Source organism: Scyliorhinus torazame, chromosome 15, assembly GCF_047496885.1.
Source record: "Scyliorhinus torazame isolate Kashiwa2021f chromosome 15, sScyTor2.1, whole genome shotgun sequence".
Classification (NCBI taxonomy): domain Eukaryota; kingdom Metazoa; phylum Chordata; class Chondrichthyes; order Carcharhiniformes; family Scyliorhinidae; genus Scyliorhinus; species Scyliorhinus torazame.
The window spans coordinates 212,785,899-212,804,278 of NC_092721.1; the positions used below are offsets into that span (position 1 = coordinate 212,785,899).

The following is an 18,380-nucleotide window of genomic DNA, read 5'->3' on the forward strand; positions in this document are numbered from 1 at the left end:
CTGTCTTCGATTTCAGCCAATAAAGGGGCGGGTGCCTTGGTGGCTGGGCAGGTTCTTAGTGGTCGTTGACCTTGGCAGTTGTGCTTTCTGAGTAAGGGGAGTGGCACCGATCAGTCTGTGGCTGTACCGGTTGCTTGATTGGAGTTCTATTGTCCTGGGAAAATGGGCTATTAAAATGCAAACGAGCGGGGGTTTCGATCAGGTCTGGCTACCTGTGTTTTAGATACACATAAGCTCTGTATCTGTCTGAGACCTGGGTTGGCCATCATTCCCATGGTCCTTTGCAGGTGGCCATCTTAGATGGCTACATCATTGTCGTTTCCAGTGCCTGGGTCGATGGCGGGTGGTCCACCTGGTTTCATTTCGCATTTGTAGTGTTGAATACAATGGAGTAACTCACCAAGTATGAGTTGGTTTGGGGAAGGTTTGATTGACTAATTGTGTAAATGTAATCTTGTGTGATTAAGTTTTCATGGCTTGTATTAATAAATGTATTAATGTAACATTTAAAATCTCCAAAAGTGGTATTGAAATTTGCGACCCTGGACTTCAATACTCACATAATCTTGCAATCAAATAAACATTGCAAATTGTTGTGATAGATTGCCCAAGTTTGTCTTTGGGATTTGTCAGCCTGGCATTTATTATTTGCCAGTTCATAAGAATCTGCTTCCAGTCAGCTAAACACATAAGCAGGCCGATAATTTACCAGCAAAACTCACATTGCAAGAATAAATAAAAATGCCCAGTTAAAGTTGACATTGTAGCAGGAATGGAGGCATCGGACCAAGAATCACACACGCACGGAGCTCACATTATTATTTTTATTATATTCTTTGACTGAAAGACACCCTAGTCAGGGTCAAAGGTGAGAGAGCCTGAGGGTCGAAGGTCAGAGCAACCTTGATGCCCACCCACCATAGCAGGGATTTGACAACAGCGACTGACCGCACCCACGGCCATTACATCAACAGGACATCCATCACTGCCCGGATTCACCTCAACTGGTACAATGGTGGGGTTCCAGGGTCCAACCTCTTCAGGCACGAGCGGTCCAGCTGCATCTGGGTTGAGGGGATGGAGAGGGGGAACGAGGCAGACTGTTGTCCCCTGTGTGGCCGATAATTGGGTGTTTATGGGACTTTTCTCTCGGTTGGAGTAATCATCAGCTTAAATCTGTGCTGGGGGGAGGGGGTGAAGACCTCAGGTCAACCATTGACCCTTGCCCCTCTCAGCCCAGGTCAGCTTAATCGGAAGCCTTGCTGAGGGTCTTCAGCCCAAACGTCAATGGGGCCAAAGCACAGAAGGACGAGGTTAGAACCAGGACCTTGCGAGCAGGTTCTTGATTAAGAAGGGGGTGAAAAGTGATTGGCGGATGGGCAGGGGGGTGGGGATGAGGTGACTATTAGCCATGATCCCATTGGCTGGTGGAGCAGACTCGAGGGGCCAAGTGGCCATTCCTGCTCCTAATTGTGATATTCAGGATCAGGATTGAAGCTCGGATTGTGCAGAGAATTGGCTCCAGGATGGACACTGAAAATCCAGCTGTGATTAACCTGGTCAGTGAAACCTGGACAGCGGAGTTCAACAGCAGGAACGGACATTAACCAGTGACTAAGGAGCATTGACCAGTTGGAAAAGGGCATTAGTGACTCTAACAGCACTGTGGGCATACCTACACCTCAGTGACTCCCTAACAGCACTGTGGATGTACCTACACCTCAGTGACTCTCCCTAACAGCACTGTGGGTGTACCTACACCTCAGTGACTCACTAACAGCAAAGTGGGTGTACCTACACCTCAGTGACTCTCCCTAACAGCACTGTGGATGTACCTACACCTCAGTGACTCTCCCTAACAGCACAGTGGGCATACCTACACTTCAGTGACTCTTCCTAACAGCACTGTGGATGTACCTACACCTCCTGCACTGCAGCAATTTAAGAAGGCAGCTCACCATCACGTTCCCAAGGGCAGTTATGGGTGGGAACAATCGCTGGTCCCACCAACAAAGCCCAATCCCGCCAATGAATCAGAAAAACTGTTGGAACTTTACGAACACGTTGCCAGACTTTCCCACTTCAGACTCGTGTTTGAAGAGGGCCCACTCTCCCAACGACAACACGCTCTCCGTTGTGTTTGAAGAGGGCCCACTCTCCCAATGACAATTGTGGCCACCCGCAGCTGTGGGATCTTCAATTGGCCCGGCAACTTCAGCAACCCTCCCACTGCCCTCAGTCGGACATCAAACACTGGGTTACGGGGTATGGGTGCATGCCATACACTTGTGGTTTTCATCATTAATTTCTGTGTTTAATATTAATTCTACCTACCGAACCTCTCAAAGCTCTCTGTGGTACAGCACTTTTACTGACTCTTTCAGTCTAACCTCTGTTCCCAGGAACATAAACGCTGAATAGAATCTGCAAGTGAGTCTCCACACGTCTGTGTTCAAATGAAAACATCAAACATTGTGAAAATTCCCTGATAATAAATTCTCAACATCACCTCAATACTGACATTCCCACAGTGCAGATTCTGACCCACACGCACTGACTCTCACTGGGGTACGGGTCCCACACACACTGACTCTCACTGGGGTACGGTTTCCACACACACTGGCTCTCACTGGGGTACGGTTTCCACACACACTGGCTCTCACTGAGGCACGGGTCCCACACACACTGACTCTCACTGGGGTACAGGTTCCACACACACTGGCTCTCACTGGGGTACGGGTTACACACACACTGACTCTCACTGGGATACGGGTCCCACACTCACTGACTCTCACTGGGGTATGGATCCGACACACACTGACTCTTACTGGGGTACGGGTTACACACACAATGACTCTCACTGGGGTATGGATTCCACACACACGGACTCTCACTGGGGAAGGGGTCCCACACACACTGACTCACTGGGGTACGGGTCCCACACACACTGACTCTCACTGGGGTACGGGTCCCACACACACTGACCCTCACTGGGGTACGGATCCCACACACACTGACTCTCACTGGGGTACGGGTCCCACACACACTGACTCTCACTGGGGTACGGGTCCCACACACACTGACTCTCACTGGGGGACGGGTTCCACACACACTGACTCTCACTGGGGTACGGGTTCCACACACACTGACTATCACTGGGGTACGGGTCCCACACACACTGACTCTCACTGGGGTACGGGTCCCACACACAATGACTCTCACTGGGGTACGGGTTAAATATCCTTGCCGCGAGGTTTGCTAGTGTCACACGGGAGGGTTTAAACTAGTATGGCAGGGGGGTGGGCACGGGAGCAATAGGTCAGAAGGTGAGAGCATTGAGGGAGAACTAGGGAATAGGGACAGTGTGGCTCTGAGGCAGAGCAGACGGGGAGAAGTTGCTGAACACAGCGGGTCTGGTGGCCTGAAGTGCATATGTTTTAATGCAAGGAGCATTACGGGTAAGGCAGATGAACTTAGAGCTTGGATTACTACTTGGAACTATGATGTTGTTGCCATTACAGAGACCTGGTTGAGGGAAGGGCAGGATTGGCAGCTAAACGTTCCAGGATTTAGATGTTTCAGGCGGGATAGAGGGGGATGTAAAAGGGGAGGCGGAGTTGCGCTACTTGTTCGGGAGAATATCACAGCTATACTGTGAGAGGACACCTCCGAGGGCAGTGAGGCTATATGGGTAGAAATCAGGAATAAGAAGGGTGCAGTCACAATGTTGGGGGTATACTACAGGCCTCCCAACAGCCAGCGGGAGATGGAGGAGCAGATAGGTAGACAGATTTTGGAAAAGAGTAAAAACAACAGGGTTGTGGTGATGGGAGACTTCAACTTCCCCAATATTGACTGGGACTCACTTAGTGCCAGGGGCTTAGACGGGGCGGAGTTTGTAAGGAGCATCCAGGAGGGCTTCTTAAAACAATATGTAAACAGTCCAACTAGGGAAGGGGCGGTACTGGACCTGGTATTGGGGAATGAGCCCGGCCAGGTGGTAGATGTTTCAGTAGGGGAGCATTTCGGTAACAGTGACCACAATTCAGTAAGTTTTAAAGTACTGGTGGACAAAGATAAGAGTGGTCCGAGGATGAATGTGCTAAATTGGGGGAAGGCTAATTATAACAATATTAGGCGGGAACTGAAGAACATAGATTGGGGGCGGATGTTTAAGGGCAAATCAACATCTGACATGTGGGAGGCTTTCAAGTGTCAGTTGAAAGGAATACAGGACAGGCATGTTCCTGTGAGGAAGAAAGATAAATACGGCAATTTTCGGGAACCTTGGATGACGAGTGATATTGTAGGCCTCGTCAAAAAGAAAAAGGAGGCATTTGTCAGGGCTAAAAGGCTGGGAACAGACGAAGCCTGTGTGGCATATAAGGAAAGTAGGAAGGAGCTTAAGCAAGGAGTCAGGAGGGCTAGAAGGGGTCATGAAAAGTCATTGGCAAATAGGGTTAAGGAAAATCCCAAGGCTTTTTACGTACATAAAAAGCAAGAGGGTAGCCAGGGAAAGGGTTGGCCCACTGAAGGATAGGCAAGGGAATCTATGTGTGGAGCCAGAGGAAATGGGCGAGGTACTAAATGAATACTTTGCATCAGTATTCACCAAAGAGAAGGAATTGGTAGATGTTGAGTCTGGAGAAGGGGGTGTAGATAGCCTGGGTCACATTGTGATCCAAAAAGACGAGGTGTTGGGTGTCTTAAAAAATATTAAGGTAGATAAGTCCCCAGGGCCGGATGGGATCTACCCCAGAATTCTGAAGGAGGCTGGAGAGGAAATTGCTGAGGCCTTGACAGAAATCTTTGGATCCTCGCTGTCTTCAGGGGATGTCCCGGAGGACTGGAGAATAGCCAATGTTGTTCCTCTGTTTAAGAAGGGTAGCAAGGATAATCCCGGGAACTACAGGCCGGTGAGCCTTACTTCAGTGGTAGGGAAATTACTGGAGAGAATTCTTCGAGACAGGATCTACTCCCATTTGGAAGCAAATGGACGTATTAGTGAGAGGCAGCACGGTTTTGTGAAGGGAAGGTCGTGTCTCACTAACTTGATAGAGTTTTTCGAGGAGGTCACTAAGATGATTGATGCAGGTAGGGCAGTAGATGTTGTCTATATGGACTTCAGTAAGGCCTTTGACAAGGTCCCTCATGGTAGACTAGTACAAAAGGTGAAGTCACACGGGATCAGGGGTGAACTGGCAAGGTGGATACAGAACTGGCTAGGCCATAGAAGGCAGAGGGTAGCAATGGAGGGATGCTTTTCTCATTGGAGGGCTGTGACCAGTGGTGTTCCACAGGGATCAGTGCTGGGACCTTTGCTCTTTGTAATATATATAAATGATTTGGAGGAAAATGTAACTGGTCTGATTAGTAAGTTTGCAGACGACACAAAGGTTGGTGGAATTGCGGATAGCGATGAGGACTGTCTGAGGATACAGCAGGATTTAGATTGTCTGGAGACTTGGGCGGAGAGATGGCAGATGGAGTTTAATCCGGACAAATGTGAGGTAATGCATTTTGGAAGGGCTAATGCAGGTAGGGAATATACAGTGAATGGTAGAACCCTCAAGAGTATTGAAAGTCAAAGAGATCTAGGAGTACAGGTCCACAGGTCATTGAAAGGGGCAACACAGGTGGAGAAGGTAGTCAAGAAGGCATACGGCATGCTTGCCTTCATTGGCCGGGGCATTGAGTATAAGAAATGGCAAGTCATGTTGCAGCTGTATAGAACCTTAGTTAGGCCACACTTGGAGTATAGTGTTCATTTCTGGTCGCCACACTACCAGAAGGATGTGGAGGCTTTAGAGAGGGTGCAGAAGAGATTTACCAGAATGTTGCCTGGTATGGAGGGCATAAGCTATGAGGAGCGATTGAATAAACTCGGTTTGTTCTCACTGGAACGAAGGAGGTTGAGGGGCGACCTGATAGAGGTATACAAAATTATGAGGGGCATAGACAGAGTGGATAGTCAGAGGCTTTTCCCCAGGGTAGAGGGGTCAATTACTAGGGGGCATAGGTTTAAGGTGAGAGGGGCAAAGTTTAGAGTAGATGTACGAGGCAAGTTTTTTACGCAGAGGGTAGTGGGTGCCTGGAACTCTCTACCGGAGGAGGTAGTGGAAGCAGGGACGATAGGGACATTTAAGGGGCATCTTGACAAATATATGAATAGGATGGGATTAGAAGGATACGGACCCAGGAAGTGTAGAAGATTGTAGTTTAGTCGGGCAGTATGGTCGGCACGGGCTTGGAGGGCCGAAGGGCCTGTTCCTGTGCTGTACATTTCTTTGTTCTTTGTACACACACAATGACTCTCACTGGGGTACGGGTCCCACACACACTGACTCTCACTGGGGTACGGGTCCCACACACACTGACTCTCACTGGGGTACGGGTCCCACACACACTGACTCTCACTGGGGTACGGGTCCCACACACACTGACTCTCACTGGGGTACGGGTCCCACACACACTGACTCTCACTGGGGTACGGGTCCCACACACACTGTGACTCTCACTGGGGTACGGGTCCCACACACACTGACTCTCACTGGGGTACGGGTCCTACACACTGTGACTCTCACTGGGGTACGGGTCCCACACACACTGACTCTCACTGGGGTACGGGTCCTACACACTGTGACTCTCACTGGGGTACTGGTCCCACACACACTGACTCTCACTGGGGTACGGGTTCCACACACACTGACTCTCACTGGGGTACAGGTCCCACACACACTGACTCTCACTGGGGTAGGGGTCCCACACACACTGACTCTCACTGGGCTAGGGGTCCCACACACACTGACTCTCACTGGGGTACATTCCCACACACACTGACTCTCACTGGGGTACGGGTTCCACACGCACTGACTCTCACTGGGGTACGGGTCCCACACACTCTGACTCTCACTGGGGTACGGGTCCCACACACACTGACTCTCATTGGGGTAGGGGTCCCACACACACTGACTCTCACTCTGGTACGGGTCCCACACACACTGACTCTCTCTGGGGTACGGGTCCCACACACACTGACCCTCACTGGGCTCGGGGTCCCACAGACACTGACTCTCACTGGGGTACAGTCCCACACACACTGATTGTCACTGGGGTACGAGCCCCACACACACTGACTCTCACTGGGGTACGGGCCCCACACACACTGACTCTCACTGGGGTACGGGTCCCACACACACTGACTCTCACTGGGGTACGGGTCCTACACACTGTGACTCTCACTGGGGTAGGGGTCCCACACACACTGACTCTCACTGGGGTACGGGTCCCACACACACTGACTCTCACTGGGGTGTGGGTTCCACACACACTGACTCTCACTGGGGTACGGGTCCCACACACACGGACTCTCACTGGGGTACGGGTCCCACACACACTGACTATCACTGGGGTACACCTCCACCCACACTGACTCTCACTGGGGTACGGGTCCCACACACACTGACTCTCACTGGGGTACGGGTCCCACACACACTGACTCTCACTTGGGTACGGGTTCCACACACACTGACTCTCACTGGGGTACAGGTCCCACACACACTGACTCTCACTGGGGTACGGATTCCACACACACTGACTCTCACTGGGGTACAGGTCCCACACACACTGACTCTCACTGGGGTACGGGTCCCACACACTGTGACTCTCACTGGGGTCCGGATTCCACACACACTGACTCTCACTGGGGTACGGGTCCCACACACACTGACTCTCACTGGGGTATGGGTCGCACACACACTGACTCTCACTGGGGTACGGGTCCCACACACACTGACTCTCACTGGGGTCCGGGTTCCACACACATTGACTCTCACTGGGGTATGGGTCCCACACACACTGACTCCCACTGGGGTAGGGGTCCCACACACCCTGACTCTCACTGGGGTACGGGTTACACACACACTGGGGTACGGGTTCCACACACACTGGCTCTCACTGGGGAACGGGTTCCACACACACTGACTCTCACTGGGGTACGGGTCCCACACACACTGACTCTCACTGGGGTACGGGTCCCACACACTGACTCTCACTGGGGTCCGGGTTCCACACACACGGACACTCACTAGGGTGCGGGTCCCACACACACTGACTCTCACTGGGGTCCGGGTTCCACACACACTGACTCTCACTTGGGTACGGGTCCCACACACACTGACTCCCACTGGGGTAGGGGTCCCACACACACTGACTCTCACTGGGGCACGGGTCCCTCACAAACTGACTCTCACTGGGGTACGGGTCCCACACACACTGACTCTCACTGGGGCACGGGTCCCACACACACTGACTCTCACTGGGGTACGGGTCCCACTCACACTGACTCTCACTGGGGTACAGGTCCCACACACTGACTCTCACTGGGGTACGGGTCACACACACACTGACTCTCACTGGGGTACGGGTTCCACACACACTGACTCTAACTGGGGTACGGGTCCCACACACACTGACTCTCACTGGGGTACGGGTTCCACACACACTGACTCTCACTGGGGTAGGGGTCCCACACACACTGACTCTCACTGGGGCACGGGTCCCTCACAAACTGACTCTCACTGGGGTACGGGTCCCACACACACTGACTCTCACTGGGGCACGGGTCCCACACACACTGACTCTCACTGGGGTACGGGTCCCACACACACTGACTTTCACTGGGGTTCGGGACCCACACACACTGACTCTCACTGGGGTAGGGGTCCCACACACACTGACTCTCACTGGGGCACGGGTCCCTCACAAACTGACTCTCACTGGGGTACGGGTCCCACACACACTGACTCTCACTGGGGCACGGGTCCCACACACACTGACTCTCACTGGGGTACGGGTCCCACACACACTGACTTTCACTGGGGTTCGGGACCCACACACACTGACTCTCACTGGGTTACGGGTCCCACACAAACTGACTCTCACTGGGGTACGGGTCCCACACACACTGACTCTCACTGGGGCACGGGTCCCACACACACTGACTCTCACTGGGGTACGGGTCCCACACACACTGACTTTCACTGGGGTTCGGGACCCACACACACTGACTCTCACTGGGTTACGGGTCCCACACACACTGACTCTCACTGGGGTACGGGTCCCACACACTGACTCTCACTGGGGTTCGGGACCCACACACACTGACTCTCACTGGGTTACGGGTCCCACACACACTGACTCTCACTGGGGTACGGGTCCCACACACTGACTCTCACTGGGGTACGGGTCCCACACACACTGACCCTCACTGGGGTCCGGATTCCACACACACTGACTCTCACTGGGGTACGAGTCCCACACACACTGACTCTCACTGGGGTACGAGTCCCACACACACTGACTCTCACTGGGGTACGGGTCCCACACACACTGACTCTCACTGGGGTACAGTTCCATGTATACTGTCTCTTTACTGTACTGACACTGATCTCCGTTCATGCCCAGTGGAGACAGGGCTGAGGGTCGGGCAGTCAGCGTTCTGGATGTGGATGTGCACATTACAATCGGTCAATTTCCCATTCGAAGCTCGAACATTCCTTCAAGTACAATCCTTGTTACAGATGGGAGGGATTCCTCCTGTTTGGCCCCTTTATCCAGTATTGGTGGTGAGTGTACCATCTGTCTTTGGCCAATGGGAGTACTGGACACTCCATGGTGAACTCTGACCTTGAGCCTTGGTTAGATGTTGCTTCTGTCTGGACCTACAACAAAAACACACCAAACGTATTTGCTGGTCCTGAACTGGACGGAATCGCACAGAAAGTAAACTGGATCCGTGATTCTGTCACAGAGTTCTGGAACTTTCCTTCACTGCAAATATCGGTAAATCTTGAAGCAGTGATTCCCTGAATCGGCCACTGCCACATGTCCGTCGGAGGTCAATGCCAGCCCCTGCGGCCCGTACAGAGGGTCAGCAGATGTGTTGATGTAGGAGAGGAATGACCCTGCGCTGTCAAACACCTGCAGAGACAAAGGCAGACAGACGGATAGAGAGAGGCACAGAGAGCAGCTGGAGCTGAGGTAGCTAACATAGAATCCCTGCAGTGCAAAAGGAGGCCATTTGGCCCATTGAGTCTGCACAGGCCACCGACAGAGCATCCAGCGCCCAATCACCTGTCCCATCCCAGCGCCCAATCACCTGTCCCATCCCAGCGCCCAATCACCTGTCCCATCCCAGCGCCCAATCACCTGTCCCATCCCAGCGCCCAATCACCTGTCCCATCCCAGCGCCCAATCACCTGTCCCATCCCAGCGCCCAATCACCTGTCCCATCCCAGCGCCCAATCACCTGTCCCATCCAGCGCCCAATCACCTGTCCCATCCAGCGCCCAATCACCTGTCCCATCCCAGCGCCCAATGACCTGTCCCATCCCAGCGCCCAATCACCTGTCCCATCCCAGCGCCCAATCACCTGTCCCATCCCAGCGCCCAATCACCTGTCCCATCCCAGCGCCCAATCACCTGTCCCATCCCAGCGCCCAATCACCTGTCCCATCCCAGTAACCCTACCGAATCTTTGGACACAAAGGGCAATTTAGCATGGCCTTTCCACCTAACCTGCACATCTTTGGGCTGTGGGAGGGAACCGGAGCATCCGGAGGAAACCCACGCACACACGGGGAGAAAGTGCAGACTCCGCACAGGCACCGGAATTGAACCCAGGTCCCCAGCACTGTGAGACAGCAGTGTTAACCCGGGTCCCTGGCACTGTGAGACAGCAGTGTTAACCCGAGTCCCTGGCACTGTGAGACAGCAGCGTTAACCCGGGTCCCTGGCACTGTGAGACAGCAGTGTTAACCCGGGTCCCTGGCACTGTGAGACAGCAGTGTTAACCCGGGTCCCTGGCACTGTGAGACAGCAGTGTTAACCCGGGTCCCCAGCACTGTGAGACAGCAGTGTTAACCCGTGTCCCTGGCGCTGTGAGACAGCAGTGTTAACCCGGGTCCCTGGCACTGTGAGACAGCAGTGTTAACCCGAGTCCCTGGCACTGTGAGACAGCAGTGTTAACCCGGGTCCCTGGCACTGTGAGACAGCAGTGTTAACCCGGGTCCCAGGCACTGTGAGACAGCAGTGTTAACCCGGGTCCCTGGCGCTGTGAGACAGCAGTGTTAACCCGGGTCTCTGGCGCTGTGAGACAGCAGTGTTAACCCGGGTCCCTGGCACTGTGAGACAGCAGTGTTAACCCGGGTCCCTGGCGCTGTGAAACAGCAGTGTTAACCCGGGTCTCTGGCACTGTGAGACAGCAGTGTTAACCCGGGTCCCTGGCTCTGTGAGACAGCAGTGTTAACCCGGGTCCCTGGCACTGTGAGACAGCAGTGTTAACCCGGGTCCCTGGCACTGTGAGACAGCAGTGTTAACCCGGGTCCCTGGCGCTGTGAGACAGCAGTGTTAACCCAGGTCCCTGGCGCTGTGAGACAGCAGTGTTAACCCATGTCCCTGGCGCTGTGAGACAGCAGTGTTAACCCGGGTCCCTGGCACTGTGAGACAGCAGTGTTAACCCGCGTCCCTGGCTCTGTGAGACAGCAGTGTTAACCCGGGTCCCTGGCGCTGTGAGACAGCAGTGTTAACCCATGTCCCTGGCGCTGTGAGACAGCAGTGTTAACCCGGGTCCCTGGCACTGTGAGACAGCAGTGTTAACCCGGGTCCCCAGCACTGTGAGACAGCAGTGTTAACCCGGGTCCCTGGCACTGTGAGACAGCAGTGTTAGCCCGGGTCCCTGGCTCGGTGAGACAGCAGTGTTAACCCGGGTCCCTGGCGCTGTGAGACAGCAGTGTTAACCCGGGTCCCTGGCGCTGTGAGACACCAGTGTTAACCCATGTCCCTGGCGCTGTGAGACAGCAGTGTTAACCCGGGTCCCTGGCACTGTGAGACAGCAGTGTTAACCCGGGTCCCTGGCTCTGTGAGACAGCAGTGTTAACCCGGGTCCTCAGCACTGTGAGACAGCAGTGTTAACCCGGGTCCCTGGCACTGTGAGACAGCAGTGTTAACCCGGGTCCCTGGCACTGTGAGACAGCAGTGTTAACCCGGGTCCCTGGCGCTGTGAGACAGCAGTGTTAACCCGGGTCCCTGGCGCTGTGAGACACCAGTGTTAACCCATGTCCCTGGTGCTGTGAGACAGCAGTGTTAACACGGGTCCCTGGCACTGTGAGGCAGCAGTGTTAACCCGGGTCCCCAGCACTGTGAGACAGCAGTGTTAACCCAGGTTCCTGGCGCTGTGAGACAGCAGTGTTAACCCGGGTCCCTGGCACTGTGAGACAGCAGTGTTAACCCGGGTCCCTGGCACTGTGAGACAGCAGTGTTAACCCGGGTCCCCAGCACTGTGAGACAGCAGTGTTAACCCAGGTTCCTGGCGCTGTGATACAGCAGTGTTAACCCGGGTCTCTGGCACTGTGAGACAGCAGTGTTAACTCGGGTCCCTGGCGCTGTGAGACAGCAGTGTTAACCCGGGTCCTTGGCGCTGTGAGACAGCAGTGTTAACCCGGGTCCCCAGCACTGTGAGACAGCAGTGTTAACCCGGGTCCCTGGCGCTGTGAGACAGCAGTGTTAACCCGGGTCCCTGGCACTGTGAGACAGCAGTGTTAACCCGGGTCCCCAGCACTGTGAGACAGCAGTGTTAACCCGGGTCCCTGGCACTGTGAGACAGCAGTGTTAACCCGGGTCCCTGGCACTGTGAGACAGCAGTGTTAACCCGGGTCCCCAGCACTGTGAGACAGCAGTGTTAACCCGGGTCCCTGGCGCTGTGAGACAGCAGTATTAACCCGGGTCCCTGGCACTGTGAGACAGCAGTGCTAACCCGGGTCCCTGGCACTGTGAGACAGCAGTGTTAACCCGGGTCCCTGGCACTGTGAGACAGCAGTGTTAACCCGTGTCCCTGGCGCTGTGACACAGCAGTGTTAACCCGGGTCCCTGGCACTGTGAGGCAGCAGTGTTAACCCGGGTCCCTGGCACTGTCAGACAGCAGTGTTAACCCGGGTTCCTGGCACTGTGAGACAGCAGTGTTAACCCGGGTCCCTGGCACTGTGAGACAGCAGTGTTAACCCGGGTTCCTGGCACTGTGAGACAGCAGTGTTAACCCGGGTCCCTGGCACTGTGAGACAGCAGTGTTATCCCGGGTCCCTGGCAGTGTGAGACAGCAGTGTTAACCCGGGTCCCTGGCGCTGTGAGACAGCAGTGTTAACCCGGGTCCCTGGCGCTGTGAGACAGCAGTGTTAACCCATGTCCCTGGCGCTGTGAGACAGCAGTGTTAACCCGGGTCCCCGGCACTGTGAGACAGCAGTGTTAACCCGGGTCCCTGGCTCTGTGAGACAGCAGTGTTACCCCGGGTCCCTGGCACTGTGAGACAGCAGTGTTAACCCGGGTCCCTGGCACTGTGAGACAGCAGTGTTAACCCGGGTCCCTGGCGCTGTGAGACAGCAGTGTTAACCCAGGTCCCTGGCGCTGTGAGACAGCAGTGTTAACCCATGTCCCTGGCGTTTTGAGACAGCAGTGTTAACCCGGGTCCCTGGCACTGTGAGACAGCAGTGTTAACCCGCGACCAAGGCTCTGTGAGACAGCAGTGTTAACCCGGGTCCCTGGCGCTGTGAGACAGCAGTGTTAACCCATGTCCCTGGCGCTGTGAGACAGCAGTGTTAACCCGGGTCCCTGGCACTGTGAGACAGCAGTGTTAACCCGGGTCCCCAGCACTGTGAGACAGCAGTGTTAACCCGGGTCCCTGGCACTGTGAGACAGCAGTGTTAGCCCGGGTCCCTGGCTCGGTGAGACAGCAGTGTTAACCCGGGTCCCTGGCACTGTGAGACAGCAGTGTTAATCCGGGTCCCTGGCGCTGTGAGACAGCAGTGTTAACCCGGGTCCCTGGCGCTGTGAGACAGACAGTGTTAACCCGGGTCCCTGGCGCTGTGAGACACCAGTGTTAACCCATGTCCCTGGCGCTGTGAGACAGCAGTGTTAACCCGGGTCCCTGGCACTGTGAGACAGCAGTGTTAACCCGGGTCCCTGGCTCTGTGAGACAGCAGTGTTAACCCGGGTCCCTGGCGCTGTGAGACAGCAGTGTTAACCCATGTCCCTGGCGCTGTGAGACAGCAGTGTTAACCCGGGTCCCTGGCACTGTGAGACAGCAGTGTTAACCCGGGTCCCCTGCACTGTGAGATAGCAGTGTTAACCCGGGTCCCCAACACTGTGAGACAGCAGTGTTAACCCGGGTCCCTGGCTCTGTGAGACAGCAGTGTTAACCCGGGTCCCTGGCGCTGTGAGACAGCAGTGTTAACCCATGTCCCTGGCGCTGTGAGACAGCAGTGTTAACCCGGGTCCCTGGCACTGTGAGACAGCAGTGTTAACCCGGGTCCCCTGCACTGTGAGACAGCAGTGTTAACCCGGGTCCCCAACACTGTGAGACAGCAGTGTTAACCCGGGTCCCTGGCACTGTGAGGCAGCAGTGTTAACCCGGGTCCCCAGCACTGTGAGACAGCAGTGTTAACCCAGGTTCCTGGCGCTGTGAGACAGCAGTGTTAACCCGGGTCCCTGGCACTGTGAGACAGCAGTGTTAACCCGGGTCCCCAGCACTGTGAGACAGCAGTGTTAACCCAGGTTCCTGGCGCTGTGAGACAGCAGTGTTAACCCGGGTCCCTGGCACTGTGAGACAGCAGTGTTAACTCGGGTCCCTGGCGCTGTGAGACAGCAGTGTTAACCCGGGTCCCTGGCGCTGTGAGACAGCAGTGTTAACACGGGTCCCCAGCACTGTGAGACAGCAGTGTTAACCCGGGTCCCTGGCGCTGTGAGACAGCAGTGTTAACCCGGGTCCCTGGCACTGTGAGACAGCAGTGTTAACCCGGGTCCCCAGCACTGTGAGACAGCAGTGTTAACCCGGGTCCCTGGCACTGTGAGACAGCAGTGTTAACCCGGGTTCCTGGCACTGTGAGACAGCAGTGTTAACCCGGGTCCCTGGCACTGTGAGACAGCAGTGTTAACCCGGGTCCCCAGCACTGTGAGACAGCAGTGTTAACCCGGGTCCCTGGAGCTGTGAGACAGCAGTATTAACCCGGGTCCCTGGCACTGTGAGACAGCAGTGCTAACCCGGGTCCCTGGCACTGTGAGACAGCAGTGTTAACCCGGGTCCCTGGCACTGTGAGACAGCAGTGTTAACCCGTGTCCCTGGCGCTGTGAGACAGCAGTGTTAACCCGGGTCCCTGGCACTGTGGGCAGCAGTGTTAACCCGGGTCCCTGGCACTGTCAGACAGCAGTGTTAACCCGGGTTCCTGGCACTGTGAGACAGCAGTGTTAACCCGGGTCCCTGGCACTGTGAGACAGCAGTGTTAACCCGGGTTCCTGGCACTGTGAGACAGCAGTGTTAACCCGGGTCCCTGGCACTGTGAGACAGCAGTGTTATCCCGGGTCCCTGGCACTGTGAGACAGCAGTGTTAACCCGGGTCCCTGGCGCTGTGAGACAGCAGTGTTAACCCGGGTCCCCAGCACTGTGAGACAGCAGTGTTAACCCGGGTCCCTGGCACTGTGAGACAGCAGTGTTAACCCGGGTCCCTGGCACTGTGAGACAGCAGTGTTAACCCGTGTCCCTGGCGCTGTGAGACAGCAGTGTTAACCCGGGTCCCTGGCACTGTGAGGCAGCAGTGTTAACCCGGGACCCTGGCACTGTCAGACAGCAGTGTTAATCCGGGTCCCTGGCTCTGTGAGACAGCAGTGTTAACCCGGGTCCCTGGCGCTGTGAGACAGCAGTGTTAACCCGGGTCCCTGGCACTGTGAGGCAGCAGTGTTAACCCGCGTCCCTGGCACTGTGAGACAGCAGAGTTAACCCGGGTCCCTGGCACTGTGAGACAGCAGTGTTAACCCGGGTCCCTGGCACTGTGAGACAGCAGTGTTAACCCCGGTCCCTGGCTCTGTGAGGCAGCAGTGTTAACCCGGGTCCCTGGCACTGTGAGACAGCAGTGTTAACCCGGGTCCCTTGGCGCTGTGAGACAGCAGTGCTAACCCGGGTCCCTGGCGCTGTGAGACAGCAGTCCTAATCCCTGTGTCACAGTGCCGCCCAAGGGGGAAACCAGAAGAAAAGACCTTGTCCTAGGAGTTGGCCAGTTTAAGAGTAAAAACAGAACATGCCAAACAAAGTAAACACAGGCCCTACCACACATCAACACTCCGCCTTCCCCGCCCCACCGCCCCCCGATACACTGTCCCCATCAATCTCTCGCAGGACAGGTAGAACACGAGGTTGGATACGGGTACAGCACGGGGTTGGATACGGGTACAGCACGGGGATGGATACGGGTACAGCACGGGGTTGGATACGGGTACAGCACGGGGTTGGATACGGGTACAGCACGGGGTTGGATACGGGTACAGCACGGGGTTGGATACGGGTACAGCACGGGGTTGGATACGGGTACAGCACGGGGTTGGATACGGGTACAGCTGGGGGTTGGATACGGGTACAGCACGGGGTTGGATACGGGTACAGCTCGGGGATGGATACGGGTACAGCTGGGGGTTGGATACGGGTACAGCACGGGGATGGATACGGGTACAGCACGGGGTTGGATACGGGTACAGCTCGGGGTTGGATACGGGTACAGCACGGGGTTGGATACGGGTACAGCACGGGGATGGATACGGGTACAGCACGGGTTTGGATACGGGTACAGCACGGGGATGGATACGGGTACAGCACGGGTTTGGATACGGGTACTGCGCGGGGTTGGATACGGGTACACACCGGGGTTTGATACGGGTACAGCACGGGGTTGGATACGGATACAGCACGGGGATGGATACGGGTACACACCGGGGTTTGATACGGGTACACACCGGGGTTTGATACGGGTACAGCACGGGGTTGGATACGGATACAGCACGGGGATGGATACGGGTACAGCACGGGGATGGATACGGGTACAGCACGGGGATGGATACGGGTACAGCACGGGGTTGGATACAGGTACAGCACGGGGTTGGATACGGGTACAGCACGGGGTTGGATACGGGTACAGCACGGGGTTGGATACGGGTACTGCGCGGGGTTGGATACGGGTACACACCGGGGTTGGATGCGGGTACAGCACGGGGTTGGATACGGGTACAGCACGGGGATGGATACGGGGACAGCACGGGGTTGGATACAGGTACAGCACGGGGTTGGATACGGGTACAGCACGGGGTTGGATACGGGTACAGCACGGGGATGGATACGGGTACAGCACGGGGTTGGATACGGGTACAGCACGGGGATGGATACGGGTACAGCACGGGGATGGATACGGGTACAGCACGGGGATGGATACGGGTACAGCACGGGGTTGGATACGGGTACAGCACGGGGTTGGATACGGGTTCAGCACGGGGTTGGATACGGGTACAGCACGGGGTTGGATACGGGTACAGCACGGGGTTGGATACGGGTACAGCACGGGGATGGATACGGGTACAGCACGGGGATGGATACGGGTACAGCACGGGGATAGATACGGGTACAGCACGGGGTTGGATACGGGTACAGCACGGGGTTGGATACGGGTACAGCACAGGGTTGGATACGGGTACAGCACAGGGTTGGATACGGGTACAGCACGGGGATGGATACGGGTACAGCACGGGGATGGATACGGGTACAGCTCGGGGTTGGATACGGGTACAGCACGGGGATGGATACGGGTACAGCACGGGGTTGGATACGGGTACAGCACGGGGTTGGATACGGGTACAGCTGGGGGTTGGATACGGGTACAGCACGGGGATGGATACGGGTACAGCACGGGGTTGGATACGGGTACAGCTGGGGGTTGGATACGGGTACAGCACGGGGTTGGATACGGGTACAGCACGGGGTTGGATACGGGTACAGCACGGGGATGGATACGGGTACAGCACGGGGTTGGATACGGGTACAGCACGGGGTTGGATACGGGTACAGCACGGGGTTGGATACGGGTACAGCACGGGGATGGATACGGGTACAGCACGGGGTTGGATACGGGTACAGCTGGGGGTTGGATACGGGTACAGCACAGGGTTGGATACGGGTACAGCACGGGGTTGGACACGGGTACAGCTCGGGGATGGATACGGGTACAGCACGGGGATGGATACGGGTACAGCTGGGGGTTGGATACGGGTACAGCACAGGGTTGGATACGGGTACAGCACGGGGTTGGATACGGGTACAGCACGGGGTTGGATACGGGTACAGCACGGGGTTGGATACGGGTACAGCTCGGGGATGGATACGGGTACAGCACGGGGTTGGATACGGGTACAGCACGGGGATGGATACGGGTACAGCACGGGGATGGATACGGGTACAGCACGGGGATGGATACGGGTACAGCACGGGGTTGGATACGGGTACAGCACGGGGTTGG

The 18,380-nt window shown here is 55.8% G+C and overlaps 1 protein-coding gene across 1 annotated transcript in view; it reads right to left on the minus strand.

Annotated features, from left to right (window-relative positions):
- Positions 1–810: 810 nt before the first annotated feature.
- Positions 811–18,380, minus strand: part of LOC140391350 (tripartite motif-containing protein 2-like) — a 117,880-nt gene continuing 100,310 nt past the window's right edge. The window contains exon 8 of the mRNA XM_072475929.1: positions 811–9,981. Within this exon, the coding sequence (XP_072332030.1) occupies positions 9,829–9,981 (153 nt within the window). The 3' untranslated portion in view covers positions 811–9,828. The remainder of the gene's footprint in view (positions 9,982–18,380) is intronic.